The sequence below is a fragment of the Clarias gariepinus genome, chromosome 5 (assembly GCF_024256425.1).
Source record: "Clarias gariepinus isolate MV-2021 ecotype Netherlands chromosome 5, CGAR_prim_01v2, whole genome shotgun sequence".
In the NCBI taxonomy this organism is placed as follows: domain Eukaryota; kingdom Metazoa; phylum Chordata; class Actinopteri; order Siluriformes; family Clariidae; genus Clarias; species Clarias gariepinus.
Window position 1 is genome coordinate 28,867,942 of NC_071104.1, and position 14,638 is coordinate 28,882,579.

Genomic DNA, 14,638 nt, shown 5'->3' on the forward strand with positions numbered 1-14,638 from the left:
GTAAACCACGTTATTTGCAATCCGAGGTTTTAATATAATTGATAATCAATGCTCATGTGTTTGTTATGTGGTGTCAATGGTCTGGCTGATCGGTAAGATATAAGACTTCTAATTGAAATTTACAGGGGTACTGGGGTTCAAAAACATTTCTTTTAAGCAATGTACACTACCGTTCAAAAGTTTGGGGTCACTTGCAAATTTCTTTGTTTTTGTTTAGTGATTTATTTTCTACATTCTACAACAATACTGGGGATTTCAAAACTATAATATAACACATATGGAATAAGGTAATTACGTAACAACAACAAAAACAACAGTTAGTTGTTATTCAAAGACACAGAGGTCAGCCTTTCTATAATAGTTTTTGCAGGAACAGTATTGTCAAGTGCATTTGCAAAATCCGTCAAGCACCATAATAAAACTGGCTCTCATGAAGGCCATCCCAGGAGGGCGAGACCAAAACCTACCTCTGCCGCAGACGAGACTGTTTAAAGGAGATTAATGCATTTTTTGGACGCATTCAGCTTCCTTTACAATGTAGAAAGAAATAAAAATTATGAACGATCATGGAGTTAGAAAGTGACCCCAATCTTTTGAACGGTAGTGTATAGTCAACTCAAAAATTATTTTCACCCTTAAAAGAAGAATGAGTGTGTTTTAAGTCTTTCGGCTGTTTCCATCGAGGAGTTGTCACAACGGCCCATTCAATCCGCACAAAAAACTTGGCACAGGATTTACGCCGGATGCCCTTCCTGACGCAACTCTCCCTTTTTATCCTGGTTTAGGACTGGCACTGCATCTAGTGGCTGTAGCTTAGGCATTGGCTGGGAATTAAATCCAGGCCTTCACATGATTATATTACATAAACAAACTAATATACATTTAAGAAGGGCAGTAAAAAGTAAAAAAAGAATGTTAAACACCATAAGGGTCATCACAGCAGGTTTCAGGTCTGAAACATGTCAGAATTTGACCTATTTTAATGACTATACAGCATGCCAATTATTCAGCTTTATTGTATGATTTTTAGATGCAGGACAAACAGGCTGCTTTGGGTACAGAGGACACTTCATCCAGCCAACCGCCTCCTGTAATGCTGCCTCCAAAGCCCATGAAACGAGAGAAATCTAGCATGTACTCACCAACAGAAGACTCCTTCCAAGACACAGCCAACCTTGTCAAAGAGGACAGTGACATATAGCCGTCCCACTTCTTGCTCTCTTTCTCTTACACACACAAATACAAATACAAAGGGGAAAAGACACACTCTGTCCCTCTTTGCACAGAATTTATTTTTATATGCAGACTGTGTACAAAAATGAAACTTAAGATTATTTTGAGAACACTAGATAAGATGTTTTTTTATGACAGAATTAAAAAGTCTATGGAGACTGTGCCTTCTGCTGTTTCTTATGCCAATTCATGTTTATGATTTTTTTTATTGTGATGTACTATATGTATATCTTTGCACTGATACTACTGATGTTATGAATATGTTGTACATTTGTAAATTTAAAAAGATTTTTGGTAATAACTAATAGAATATTGTGCAGCAGATTATGCTTTCTTTTATAGATAAACAAAGTGACAGGCAAACATGGTAATGTATAGCTAATACACTTCACTGTGATTTATTACCAGGGCTTGCATATAAATTTTATATAATATTTGCCAGTGAAATTAACAACACTCATTTCATCCTACATATTTATATACCTCATCTGTGGACTGGCCAACACAGTGAAAAAGAGCCAAGTCCTGTTTTGGTCCATTGTTCACAACTTGTTCCTCAGCAGTATCTATGGTCATATAAATATGAATATCACACATCCATGAATAATACACAATTTTATCAATTATAGATCTATGAAGTGCTAAAGATTATTGGTCCTTATCCAAGTATGATTGACCTAACTACAGGTATGATTTTTGTATTAAATTAAAATAACTGATGGAATTACACTATGGGTGGAAGTATCATGTTTAAAATTTATTAAACCAGTCTGTCCTGTAAATGGCTTTTCATTATCTGTTCACTATTTTGTTACAGTAGGTGAATACTGAAATGTTTCACTAGTATTTTAAGAGGATTCCTGTTATTTAGGAGAAAGGGACTGATATCAAAACAATAACACGTTATCATTAGTGATTTGTATCTAGAATTTTCAAAGATATCTAATATCACACTTTTTTTTTATTCTGAAATAAATTGAACTGTGACGTGTGTGGTGTAGCATGTAGTATGTATACTCTGATTTTGGCCAATGATTTCACTATTGGCTAATCTAATAAAGACAAATTCTGTGTTACTGAATATTTTGTATATGAATGAAAGAACAAAATTAACATTTCTGAACTGGAAAAAAAAATCTGTCAAATGCTGCTGAGTAAAATTAATAAATTTCTTGTTTTATGGTGACTTTTGCCTAGAGTTGTTTTTTTGGTTTGTAGATATTGTACATTTTATATTATATTATTGTTATATAAGTATAGTTCTGCTCATAAGTTTATATACATTGGAAGAATTTGTGGAATATTTGCCTTTTTTGCCAAATATGACGAAAGACCAAGGCATCTTTATATTATTTAAGGAAATTGGTTAGGTGAAGCCAGGAATTGTCACACAATTATATCAGTTCCTTTAAAATGGTAATCACAATCACGAATGTCACTGATCTGAAGCTCAAATACCTGGCCTGGCTTGATATACACAAATGCTGACAAACAATGGCCATTGGTTTATCAAACTCTGATATACAATAGATATAAAAGGTCTACACACTTAATAGAATGCCAGATTTTTGTGATATAAAAAATGAGACCAAGATAAATTATTTCAGAATATTTTCCACCTTTAATGTGACCTGCAATATTTTTGCAAAACTTTGCAAAAACGCTCGAAATCTGTCACATCTCCTGTAGATCCGTCTGTATTACAGATTTTCAATTTAATCAGGTCAAATTGACCAGGTCTGGGCCATTAAAAACATTAATCTTATTTTGGTGAAGCCATTCCTTTGTTGATTTGAATGTATACTTTGGGTCATTGTCATGCTGAAAGATGAAGTTCCTCTTCATCTTCATCTTTCTAACAAGCGCCTGAAGGTTTTATGCCAACATTGACTTATCTTTGGAACTGTTTATAAATTTCCTCCACCTTGTTTAAGGCCCTAGTTCCAGCTGAAAAAGTGGATGATGCTGAGGAAGCACAATGCAGTGTTTCTTTGGCTTTGTTAACTTACTGGTGCTACCTAAATGAAGTGCGGCGGTATGAGGACATCTTAAATAAATACACCACTAGGTGTGGGGCGTTCAGGCTCCCGATATCCGAGAGTCAATCTGGATGCTACAAAACTCTTTGATGGGTTCGGGGTCCAATGTATGCCGATCGGGGAGAGCTCGATCGCTGAAGGGCAATAGTAAGGGGTACTGGGGCAGGAGGCACTGAAACTGGGGGTTGAGTGCACTTAAGGCAGCTTAGGGCACAGACATTCCCAGTTTGAAATAGAACGGGTCAGCCAGTCAATGCTAGGGTTGTAATTATTCAGCCAGGGCAACTCCAGCCTACTTTAGCCCCTAGCATGTATTGTCCCTTGTGTTTAGTCCTCTAGGCGGTTTAGTGTGTCTTGTCTCATCCAGTTGGTGTCCCATGTCTGTATTGTCTATTAGTGTGTGTAAACCCTAGTCTGTGTATTAGTTGATTATTGGTTTTGTTCATATGCTCCCAAGTAAAGCCAACTGTTCCTGTTTTGTTTGATTGGTTTATTATATTAAAGACTCTTTGTTCAACATTATCCCCTTCTGCGTCTATGCCTGCCACACCATGCCCACAGTCCAACACCTAGCAGTTACGTGACAAAGAGAGAAGAGAAAACTGAACAGAAATGTGTAAAGAAAAAAGAAAACTGAGAGAAAATGAGAAGTTAATAAAAGAGAAACCTAAAAAAAAGGCCTGAAAGATAAACAATATATCTCTATAGAAATAAATATTTGGGGGATTTTTTTTTTTTATATGATAAAAATTGGAGTGTATATATTTGTTTAGGGGCCATATTGGAGTGCTCCCTCATAACACTTTTGTGAGGGTTAACCCCTAGAGGGCGCCTAACACCCAAAGACTCCGTTTTGTGTTTTCGTTAAGTTGCAAACTACATATCCCAGAATGCACTTCTTTCAGGTGATGGGGGCGCTCACCTGAACCGAGGCGACTCATTAGTTGGATTATTATAAATAGCCTGGTTAAGTTCAGTTTAGTTGTCTAGCATTTGTTTCTGTTGTTGTTTTGGTTGCTGTAGTTATAATAAAGTCTTTTGTTGTGCTCGAGTTTCAGTTTTGCTTAAATTATCATTAAAAAACAATCTAACCATCATTGCTGCCTCTGCATTTATCCCACGCCAACACAAGTCCACTGAACGTGACAACTTTTTGTTATTTAGAAGCTATTTGTCCAATTAGAACAATGGAGTGCTGCATCAGATGGCTGCGTCTTTACAATTACCCGATCTAAATCCAACTGAGATGATTTGGGATGGGTTTGACCGGAGAGTAAAGGAAAATCCGGCACCTCTGGCATTATACAATCATTCAGGTGCTCTTCCCTGCAATCATTGCTTTTACTAAAATAGTATAATACATGCTGTTTATAAGATACAGTGGAACCTTGAATTATGAGCATAATTCGTCCTGGAAGCGTTTCGTATCCCAAAACACTTATAAATTAAAGAAGAAATAATGGAAACTAAAATTATTTGTTCCACAGCTCAAAAAAAAATACATAAAAATAATAAATACAAAGTAAAAAAACAAATTAACCTGCAATTTACCATTTAAAAAAATTAAAAGTTTCCATTTATGTGCGCAGGTGCTGTGTGTGTATGTGTGTTTGTGTATGTGTGTGAAGCTAAAGTAAGAGGAGAGGAGGAATCAGCCCCTCCTCTCCCCCTACTCATTTTACCAAGGAAACCTTTTTCCTCTTTAATTTGAGTTTCACACACACATTAACGGAATCACTGCTGTAAAGTAAAACACACAAACATAACAGGCTGATACAGAGAGGGAGAAAATAGATCTTTAACCTCTCTAATGAGACTTTCTTTTGCTTTAAACATGCATGCTATAATAAACAGTACACACGCACTGTACACACACGCATACAAACGCAAAATAACACATTTTACGCACACACATGTGGTCACACTATTATAGGAAACAGTACACGCGTGCACGGATGTTGATTATACAAGTATGAGACTTTACGATTACCCACAATTTTGCAGCGCAAGAGAGAAAAAACATTGGCTCAGTTGTGATCACATGACGCTCTGCGTTAAAACAAGCAGCGCATGCTACATGATACTCAGTACTCGTAAACCAAGACTTGCTCAATTTTCAAGTAAAAAATTATTAAAAATCTTTGCTCGTCTTGCGGAACACTCATAAACTGTGTTATTCGTAATCACACTGTATTGTGTTATTTTTAATAAGCATTTTTTATTTGTTTATAATTTGATAATAGTTTTTTGTGTGGTTCATCTGCTTATACAGTAGGTTATATACTTACATATGCAGAATGTATTTCAGTTTCAGTTACATAAGTACTAAGTAACATTTTCAAACATTATGTTGGCCCTATTTTTTTAAATGCTGCAAAATAAAGAAATATGGTACAAGAGGAAAAAGCTCAAAATACAAATAAAAATTAAACAGGTCCCATTAAAAACTTATTTTATGGGTGAGCATTGGGTGCCCAGAATCCTGTCACCAGTTTAGTGGTATACTATAATTGATAATCCTGTGTATATTTTAGCAAAATGACAATAGATATTCAATTTGCTTTTAGATTATGGTTCCCATTATACAGTAGGTGTGCCAAATTGTAAAGATGTTAATGAGTTAAAAGTTTTCACCTAGTCTTCCAAAACAAAAGATGCATATTATTTCTCTATTACAATGTGTTCTGCTAATCTTTATCAATGTACAGTAGTCACTCCCATAGACAACCCTGTTATCTTGTAGCTGTGTGTCCCATAATTTTTTAAAACTGTCTTGAAAAAGACCATAGTCTATCATGCTTTTTCTGAATAAACCTGGTACAATGCACACTACCAACACTACTCCAAGTGGTGTTAAAAGCTGATAATATTATTTATATGAATTATATTATCAATTATATAATTTTTGGGTTGGGTAGTAGTAAAAATGACAACCCTCCAATTAAAATAGATTCTAAGATAGAGATCTTAAACATACAGATGTTGGCATTACCTGTAGCTATGAATGCACAACAAGCTTCACACACAGAGTATAGGTCAAACATGCAACAAGCTATTTACTCTTTATATTTTACGTGTAATGTTCTTGTGACATGCATCAAGTCCAGCAATGTCCATCCATAATCTATACTACTTAGCCCTCTGGGATAGGTTCCAGGCTCCCTGCAACAGTACAGAGGATAAGTACACACGGCAGGGTACACGCCAGATGGGGTGCCAACCCACTGTAGGGAAAAGCGCACACACACACATTCAATCAATTTTGAAACACCAATCAGCCTACACAGTTGTTGGATTGTAGGACGAAACTGGAGCACCCTGAGGAAACCCACTAATCACAAACTTAACACGCACAAAAACCAGAGGTAAGATATGAACCTCGTGAGGCAGCAATGCTAATCATTGTGCTATTGTGCCACTAGTCAACCATCACGGTTTGATAATTGTGTGATACTATTTAACAATCAATTTATGTAATTCTACATTTAAAATGTTATTTGAGGTTGAGATTAAGATTTCAAATGGTGCCATGTCTAACACACAAAAATGTAATGATTTTTTTGTTTTGTTTAGACAACCCAGATGGGTTGTAAAATACATTTACAGATATATTTATACACATTCTGGTTCATTCTTGTATTTTCTCATACACTGAGTTTTATGGTTACTGATCATATTAGTAATATTTGAGGGATGAACAGGTAAAGCCAATTAAACTAAATACAAATTAAGTAATAGAAAAATATCTAAATGGAGATAAGACGAAGAGGAAATATGTGAAAACTGCAGGCTACACAATATTAAACATGATAAACATGATCTGATATCTGATATTAGGTTCATGAAAAAGCTGAACCCTTGTTTTGTCATTTTGGTACAAAATATAGATTGGTTACTGAAGTTGCAGGAAGAGCTTTACAGCACTGGTCTACGTGAAGTTATCTAAATGAGCCGTTTATCCGAGATGTCAGCAACGCTGGCTCACATGTCATGTAGATTTATGTCGGCCCTGCCCCCCCAACCCGGTCGGCTTTTTCATCCCGGATGTGGTCTGTCTGTCTGCAGCAAGATTCCCCTACTAAACGAGCCGACTCTTTGAACCGATTCTTTTAGAGATTGTTTTCACAGAGCCTATTGCATGTCTAAAATCCATGATGTGTGTGAAGTAAGAGAAAGAATACGTGGATAAATATAAAAACGATAAAAAGAAAAACGATCTGAAAAATCCATTGGTAATACAGTATAATAATAGCCAATGCATGCAAAAACTAAATACATAAAAAAAAATTTTTTGTCTCAGGACAAATCTCAGATCTGTGATACAAGATACAAGCGTTAACTATTGAGACACGTACAGTAAGTATTCTATGTATAAACTGCAGAAAGTTTTACAAGTGTACTACGGCCTAATATGTATAATATGCTAATATTGTTCTATGGGTGTATTACTGAATTAGAGAGGCCAAGCCACTTACAGTATTATTTCAGCAGGAGTCTGTCTATTTCATGACTGTATTTGAGAATATGTAAATTCGTGTTTTATATTGATTTACACAACTGTGCTATATCATTCTATTAGTTTACCAGAATGTAGTGTTGATAGGTTAAGCCCTTCATTCAGTTATTGTTTTTCATAACCACTTAGTATTTTATGAACATAACTGACACGTTTTCATGTTTTTATAACCTACAAAACAAAACAAAAGCAGTTTTATATCATTCATGCATAATATAAACAAATCAAAGCTAAATCAAACGCTTGCCCTATAAGTATATGACGGCTGAAAGGCTTTTATATTGACATGCCGACGGGCTCTGACGTCACTACGCTTCTCTGTACGAGACTGCATGCATTCTAATCGTTTTAAAACATTCTGAGCTTACGTCTTCAAATTCCCTTTACAGTATGTGATGTGAATGAGGATTTTCAGGCCATTTTCCTGTTCTAGTTTTTTTTATACAGAGGCGCGAAACTTAAACAAATAACAGAACATAAAACGAATAGCAACTTTGTTGCGGTATGGGTATCAGTGCGCCTAGTTTTATTTATTTATTAGTAGTTTTAGATTACTATTTATTAAAAAGTAATTAAAAATGCATTTTTATAGATTAGTGTCCTTTTAATCCTTATATCTATTTATCCGCTTAGTTTGTTTATTACAGTATTTGACTTTACACACATCATGGATGGTAGACATGCGAATAGTCTGTTTCGATCTCAAAGAATCGATACAAAGAGTCGACTCGTTCGGTAAGTAAACTTTGGTGCAGTCTGTTGCTGCAAGTTGCGAAACGTTTTCGTGGATAAACGGCTCATTTAAATAACTACACAGCGGAGGCAAGTGCATCTGCTAAGCTTTTCCAAATTTTATTTGTTTTACATAAATTACAGAACGAGAGTTCAACCTTTTCAATAACCCTAATATCAGAGGTTAATAGAAGCAAAGTTTTAGCTGTTGATAGTTGTGTGCTTAGCAAGCTGTGCTTTACAATAATACAGATATTATTAAAAGTGATTAAAAAAAAAACGTTAGATAACAACACGGCTATTGGTGAAAGTGAAAATAGCTATTATTATTATTATTATTATTTAGTTATGGACTTTATATCAGATCATGTTTAACATTGTGTAGCCTGCACTTTTCTCATATTTCCTCTTCCTCTTATCTCCATTTAGATTTTTCTTTTCTTATACTCTGGCGGTGTTTTTAGTCTTTTGGCTTTACCTGTTCCCCCATTAAAATGTTACAACCAATATAATAAGTAACCATAAAAACCCAGTGTGTGAGAAAATCTGAAAGGCACTGTTTACTATGACCTGTCCAGGATAAAAAGTAATTAATGATAAATGAATGATTGATTTATTCTGTACTACAATAAAACCACATTGCAAATGTATTTTATACATAGCCGGCCATAAAAAGGCTAGGGACCACTGTTAGTTGGTATGTGCATAAATGAAGGCAGGCATAGTAACAACCATCTGTGCTTTTGTGTGTGTGTGTGTTTTCTGCCTGCATGCCCGTCTTGTTATTAAATTGGTTTCCTGTGTTTTGCTCATGTCTCGTAAGTTTGGCACAAAGAAGGTTAAAGAACCTGAAGTACTGTACATACACAAAGCAGTTGTAAAGTAAAGGATGCCAGTTTAATTGAATTCAATTTGTATAGCGTTTATACCAATAGACAGTAATCCCTATGTAAACTTGTAATAATTTTACAAAAGAAAACTTGTTCATTTAACCTTTGAAAAAAATACTCAAGTATAACTTTTAACACATCAGACTCCTCATGTCCTGATCCTGTTTTTCTTCACCCAAGTCTGACATTTTCCCTAAAGGTTTTCATTTTCACAAATATAATACAAAAGCAAGTGACAGTTTAAAATGTTTAAACAAATTTAAACTTTTTCTTACTTCTCTACAGAAATGTTTCTGTATATCTTAGGGTTGTTGGTCATTTTCTATGGCTACCGGTGGTTTAAAGAGCTGAAGCAAGTGCCGAATAAATCAGAAAAACATGTCTACATCACCGGTTGTGACACAGGCTTCGGAAACCTCCTGGCCAAACATCTGGACGAAAAAGGTTTCTGTGTAATTGCTGGCTGCTACACAGAAAAAGGAGAGATTGAGCTGAAAAAGGCCTGCTCAGCCAGACTCATTACTGTTCAATTAGATGTTTCTGATAATGATAGCATCAAGAAGGCTGCAGGTATAATTAAAAACACTGTAGGAGAGAAAGGTAAGGGATTAATATTGTGTTTTTTCCCTGCCACAATGGAAACTATGACTATTTTTAAACAACAGTTCTTGTTCTAAGCTCAAAGAGAGAATGTAGTGAGTGTGTTTTTTAATTAATGAGATTGCTATAATGTATTTGTTTGTATACACAGCTTTATAATGTTAAATGCAACATTATACATCCTTTTGTGTTTGTGCTTGTGATATTTAGGTCTGTGGGCTGTTGTAAACAATGCAGGAATATCTCAGCCATCAGGGCCTACTGAATGGATGGTTCTTGACGACTTCAAGAAAATGTTAAATGTTAACCTATTAGGGGTCATTGCTGTGACCTTGAGTGTGCTCCCCTTTATTAAGAAAGCCAAGGGCCGTGTTGTCAATATCTCCAGTGTGGTTGGAAGAATATGTGTAAATTCAGCACCATACAGTATCTCAAAACACGGAGTGGAGGCGTTCAATGACTGCCTGAGGTGGGTCATTGTCTAACATGTCCAAGCACTTATAAAGTTGCTATACGTTGAGCCATATTTTAAGTTGGCAACTTAAATTTTCGAAACATTAATATGTACTTAACTGCAATCACATTCAGGTGGGTGGTTAACTGATTTTTTGAGTGGCTCATTTAGATCAACATTTTCCTGCATAAACATCTTTATGTCATTAGGTCCTATACTTGGGGCATGGATTTTACAAAAACAACAACAACATAGAAATCAGCCTTAGAAAATACAGGCCGATACGAATAATTGAATTCTGTGGATGAGATATGCTCCCAGCTGTCATGTAATAACTTGAGAGTTGGCTAATTAACAAAATAGGGAGCTTTTTAAGCTTTTTTGATGTCAAAAGTGTGATTAATAGTTCTAGTCCAAATTATTAAAATTATTATTTTATAATTTCAGACACTGAAGTTGTTTTTGTACCTATAAAAGCAGGATCTGAACTTCTTGAGAGTGAAAATTACTGTTGAAAGATTATTTATTGTCCCATAATCTCATTTTTATGTAATTAGACCTCAAACAGTTTTATATTGAGTTTTAATGAACATCCTTAAAAAGAAGCACCCTTAAACAAAAAGGCATAGAAATCAGCTATAGAAAATACAGCCAGATGACAAGGATTGAATTTTAGTTAGATAGCTAGTAGATACTGTTACTGGTTATGTATTTAATCTATACTCTTTGTATGTAGCTAGTTGTGTAGTCATAGCTAATTCATAGGTAATGCCAAAGTCTGAATTTGATATTTAAAAGCAAATTATCTATTAAACTGTAAAGATGTCATATTTACTGCTACCCAAACAAATAATTTATATAATTATTATTTTTTAACAGGTTAAACATGGCACCATTTGGAGTTAAGGTTCTGTGCATTGAACCAGGATTCTTCAAAACAAGCATGTCAGACCCTAGTTTTCTTCAACACAATCTTCAGAAATTTTGGGACAGACTGCCAGAAGATGTCAGGAATGACTATGGGAGTGACTACATTGATAAAGGTCTGTAGAACTCACTGTAATAGAAAAATAATTTGTGCCTTTCATTTAGAAAGACAAAGTGATTACAGTATACTAATAAAATATCTAACTTTGTACATCTTTACAACTTAGACCTAAAATGAGCAACATTACCTAAAGGCAAACTGAATTAATATTATTGTTTGCTAAAATATACTGTACACCGATCAGCCATAAGATTGCCATAATGTATGTGAAATACCACATAATGTATATTGAAAGGTATTATTAAATTAAAGGCCAACCTGTCCGATGTAGCAGAAAAGCCAATGTACTGTAACACGAAAAAGGGAATACTGGCCACAAGAGAAAAGCACCAACACAGTCAGTGCACCACAGTCAGGAGTACACAGGACCCAGCAAACAAGACCAATACACTGAAGACCACCTGAAACCCACAGCACCCAAAGAGTCCGCTGTCTGACACCATAGCGCACTTCCTGAGGTTTTGTGGAGTCATGCCTCATGGGGCTAGAGTCATCTAGGTGGCACAAAAGGAACCTATACTGGACCTGATGTTTTTGCATTATAATGCTATGGCTGATCGGTGTGATCTTGGGTGTGATTGGTAAAAGATAAACTTTTTAAGGGCCTTTATATTATCAGCCCCCCCCTTCCTTGGAGTTTGCATGTTTTCCCAGTGCTTGGTGGGTTCCCTCCGGGTACTCCGGTTTTCTTCCACAGTCCAAAGATATGCAGGTTAGGCTAACTGGCGCTCCCAAATTGCCCGTAGTGTGTGAATAAGTGTGTGAGTGTGTATGCGTGTGCCCTGTGATTGATTGGCACCCTGTCTAGGGTGTACCCTGCCTCCTGCCTATCTCCTAAGATAGGCTCCAAGTCCCCGCAACCCTGAATACAGGATAAAGCGGTATAGAAGATGAGTGAGTGAGTGAGTGAAATAATAAGGCCAACATAATGTAGGAAAATGCTGTTTAGTATTGATTTAACTGAAACTGATATACATTCTGCATACTGTATGTAAGTAACCCTATACCTAAATAGACCACACAAACAAGATACACTACAATACTACAGTAAATAATCTAGTAAAAATGCTTATCAAAAATAATACAGTGTTTCAAACAGCATGTCTTATGTATTTTAGTGAAAGCAGTATTTGCAAAGAGGATTGGAAAGAGTCTGGATCAAGATCTGTGGAAAGTGGTGAGCTGTATGGCACATGCCGTGTCTGCTGTCCATCCTCGTACCCGGTACTCTGCTGGCTGGGATGCAAAATTCTTCTGGCTGCCTCTGTCTTATATGCCATCATTTATAACTGATGCCATTCTATTAAAAAACACAATCAAACCCAAGGCTTGCATTTAATATTTCGCATAGGTCAAGTATAGAGAGTTTTTGGACAATACAAATTGGACAATAAATGCTACTAATAAAAGCATAAGTCAATACAATTTCATGTTAATAATCTTTATATGTTTAATAATTAAGATTAAGTAATGATAGTTAAATTAGAAAGTGAAAAGAAGCCAAGTGACTGTAGCAACGTTAACAGGAGGATGATAATTATTCTACTTTTACTGTATTATAACTACAGTATATAACTTTTATTATATACTTTATTTTATTACTATACTAAACAGTAATGTGACCATAATGTTTATCGATTTTAAATAAATACCATTGTCCAATAACTGGCATTTCCTTGTATCCTTTCATTAAAAGTTGCCACAAGCATCCCAAGCAAACCACATGGGGCCTCCATGCAACCTACAACTACTGTACAAGTAGGGCACCAGAATTAGTCATACAAGTCCAGAGGGCAGAAAGGGTCTGGAATACTATTAGCTCAGGAGCACCATGTGTAGCGCAATAAAGTGAGAGATACAAAAAGAAAGTTAATAATTTAGTTTGTATTAGAGCCTTATTAAGAAGATGTTGAGGTTCTCCTTGGGAGTGACAAGGATGGATAGGATCAAGAATGAGTTCATCAGAGGGACAACCCATGTTAAATGTTTTGGAGATAAAGTCAGGCCAGATTGAGGTGGTTTGGACATGTTTAGAGAAGAGATGGTGAGGTTTAAACTGCCAGGCAGGAGGTTTAGAGGAAGACCAAAGAGGAGATTTATGGATGCAGTAAGAGAGGACATGAAGTTAACAGCCAAAAAAAAAAACCCTGAAAGGGAACAGCCAAAAGACAAAGAAGAAGTATTAGAGCCTTATTACAGTGGGTATTTATGCAAGATAAAGTGAACAAGGGAACTGCACAACAGTGACCTCATCAGGTCTATGAATGTGCTCCTGAGGCAACTGCTCTAACTGTTTTCACTGTAACTTGAGCAGATTTCATAAACAAACCCCAAAGAAGAAGTATTCCTTTATTCCGTCAGCGACAGGCTCTAATTCACATGCACAAATTCAAAGACTGTCTTCTGTCCCAAAAACATCAGTTTTATAATTAATAGTGGGTAAAATAATTATTTAATCCCCTGCAAATTTTGTTGGCAAACTTTTGTTATAAAATTTACAAAATCTACAGGGGATCAAATAATTATTTTCTCAACTGAATGCCGTCCCTTCAAAGCTAGCATTAAATTCCCAGTATATACTAAAATATCAGGAAAGCTGACATAATTAGTACCTGATTACAGATTTATTTCAATCTCAGCATTAGAAACTTACCCCAAAAGGTGGGTTGAACTTAAGAAAAACCTTTCATTTTTTCTTTTTAAAAAAGTTGCCTTTCCATTTTTAACAAAACTGGATAGCCACCACGTTGTCACAACCTAGCTTAATAGCATTGTTTTATCAGTGGGAGACACTGATGAATCCATACCCTTCACCTTGGCCAAACTTTAGTTCTGCATTCAACACAATTCCCACAGGCTCTTCAATAGTACATAATTAGTTTTATCTGGTGATGATCATGGCGATCAGGTTTTAGTGTTTAGTCCCTTCCCATGTTATTCTGCTATGTCATTTTGATCACTATTATTTTATACTGTAATTAGTAAATATGTTTGTCAGCAAATCCCAATGCCACTTCACCTACATAACATCAGGTTCTGGCTCCTCTCCAAACTTTTTTTTTTAAAGTGTTTACTTATGTGAATAAAAAGCTAATTTTGTTGATTTGTTGGTTTTGGTCACACCAC

General features: G+C 35.6%; 2 protein-coding genes across 5 annotated transcripts in view; both read left to right on the forward strand.

Moving 5' to 3' along the window:
* Nucleotides 1-2,419, forward strand: part of lrp2a (low density lipoprotein receptor-related protein 2a) — a 74,061-nt gene extending 71,642 nt beyond the window's left edge. For both annotated transcript variants that reach the window (XM_053496351.1, XM_053496352.1), the window contains one exon: nucleotides 1,031-2,419. In XM_053496351.1, coding sequence (XP_053352326.1) covers nucleotides 1,031-1,201 — 171 coding nt within the window. In that variant the 3' untranslated portion in view covers nucleotides 1,202-2,419. The remainder of the gene's footprint in view (nucleotides 1-1,030) is intronic.
* Nucleotides 2,420-8,408: 5,989 nt separating this feature from the next.
* LOC128523737 (retinol dehydrogenase 16-like) lies at nucleotides 8,409-13,159 on the forward strand. 3 transcript variants are annotated; one of them, XM_053495846.1, is made up of 5 exons: nucleotides 8,409-8,523; nucleotides 9,696-10,010; nucleotides 10,221-10,479; nucleotides 11,344-11,507; nucleotides 12,631-13,159. In XM_053495846.1, the coding sequence occupies exons 1-5, from the start codon at nucleotides 8,460-8,462 to the stop codon at nucleotides 12,849-12,851; spliced, it is 1,023 nt and encodes a 340-aa protein (XP_053351821.1). In that variant the 5' UTR covers nucleotides 8,409-8,459; the 3' UTR covers nucleotides 12,852-13,159. The 3 variants fall into 3 exon arrangements, with proteins under 3 accessions (XP_053351821.1, XP_053351822.1, XP_053351823.1); XM_053495847.1 differs by having other exon boundaries at nucleotides 9,717-10,010; XM_053495848.1 differs by lacking the exon at nucleotides 8,409-8,523 and adding an exon at nucleotides 8,528-8,610.
* Nucleotides 13,160-14,638: the final 1,479 nt, after the last annotated feature.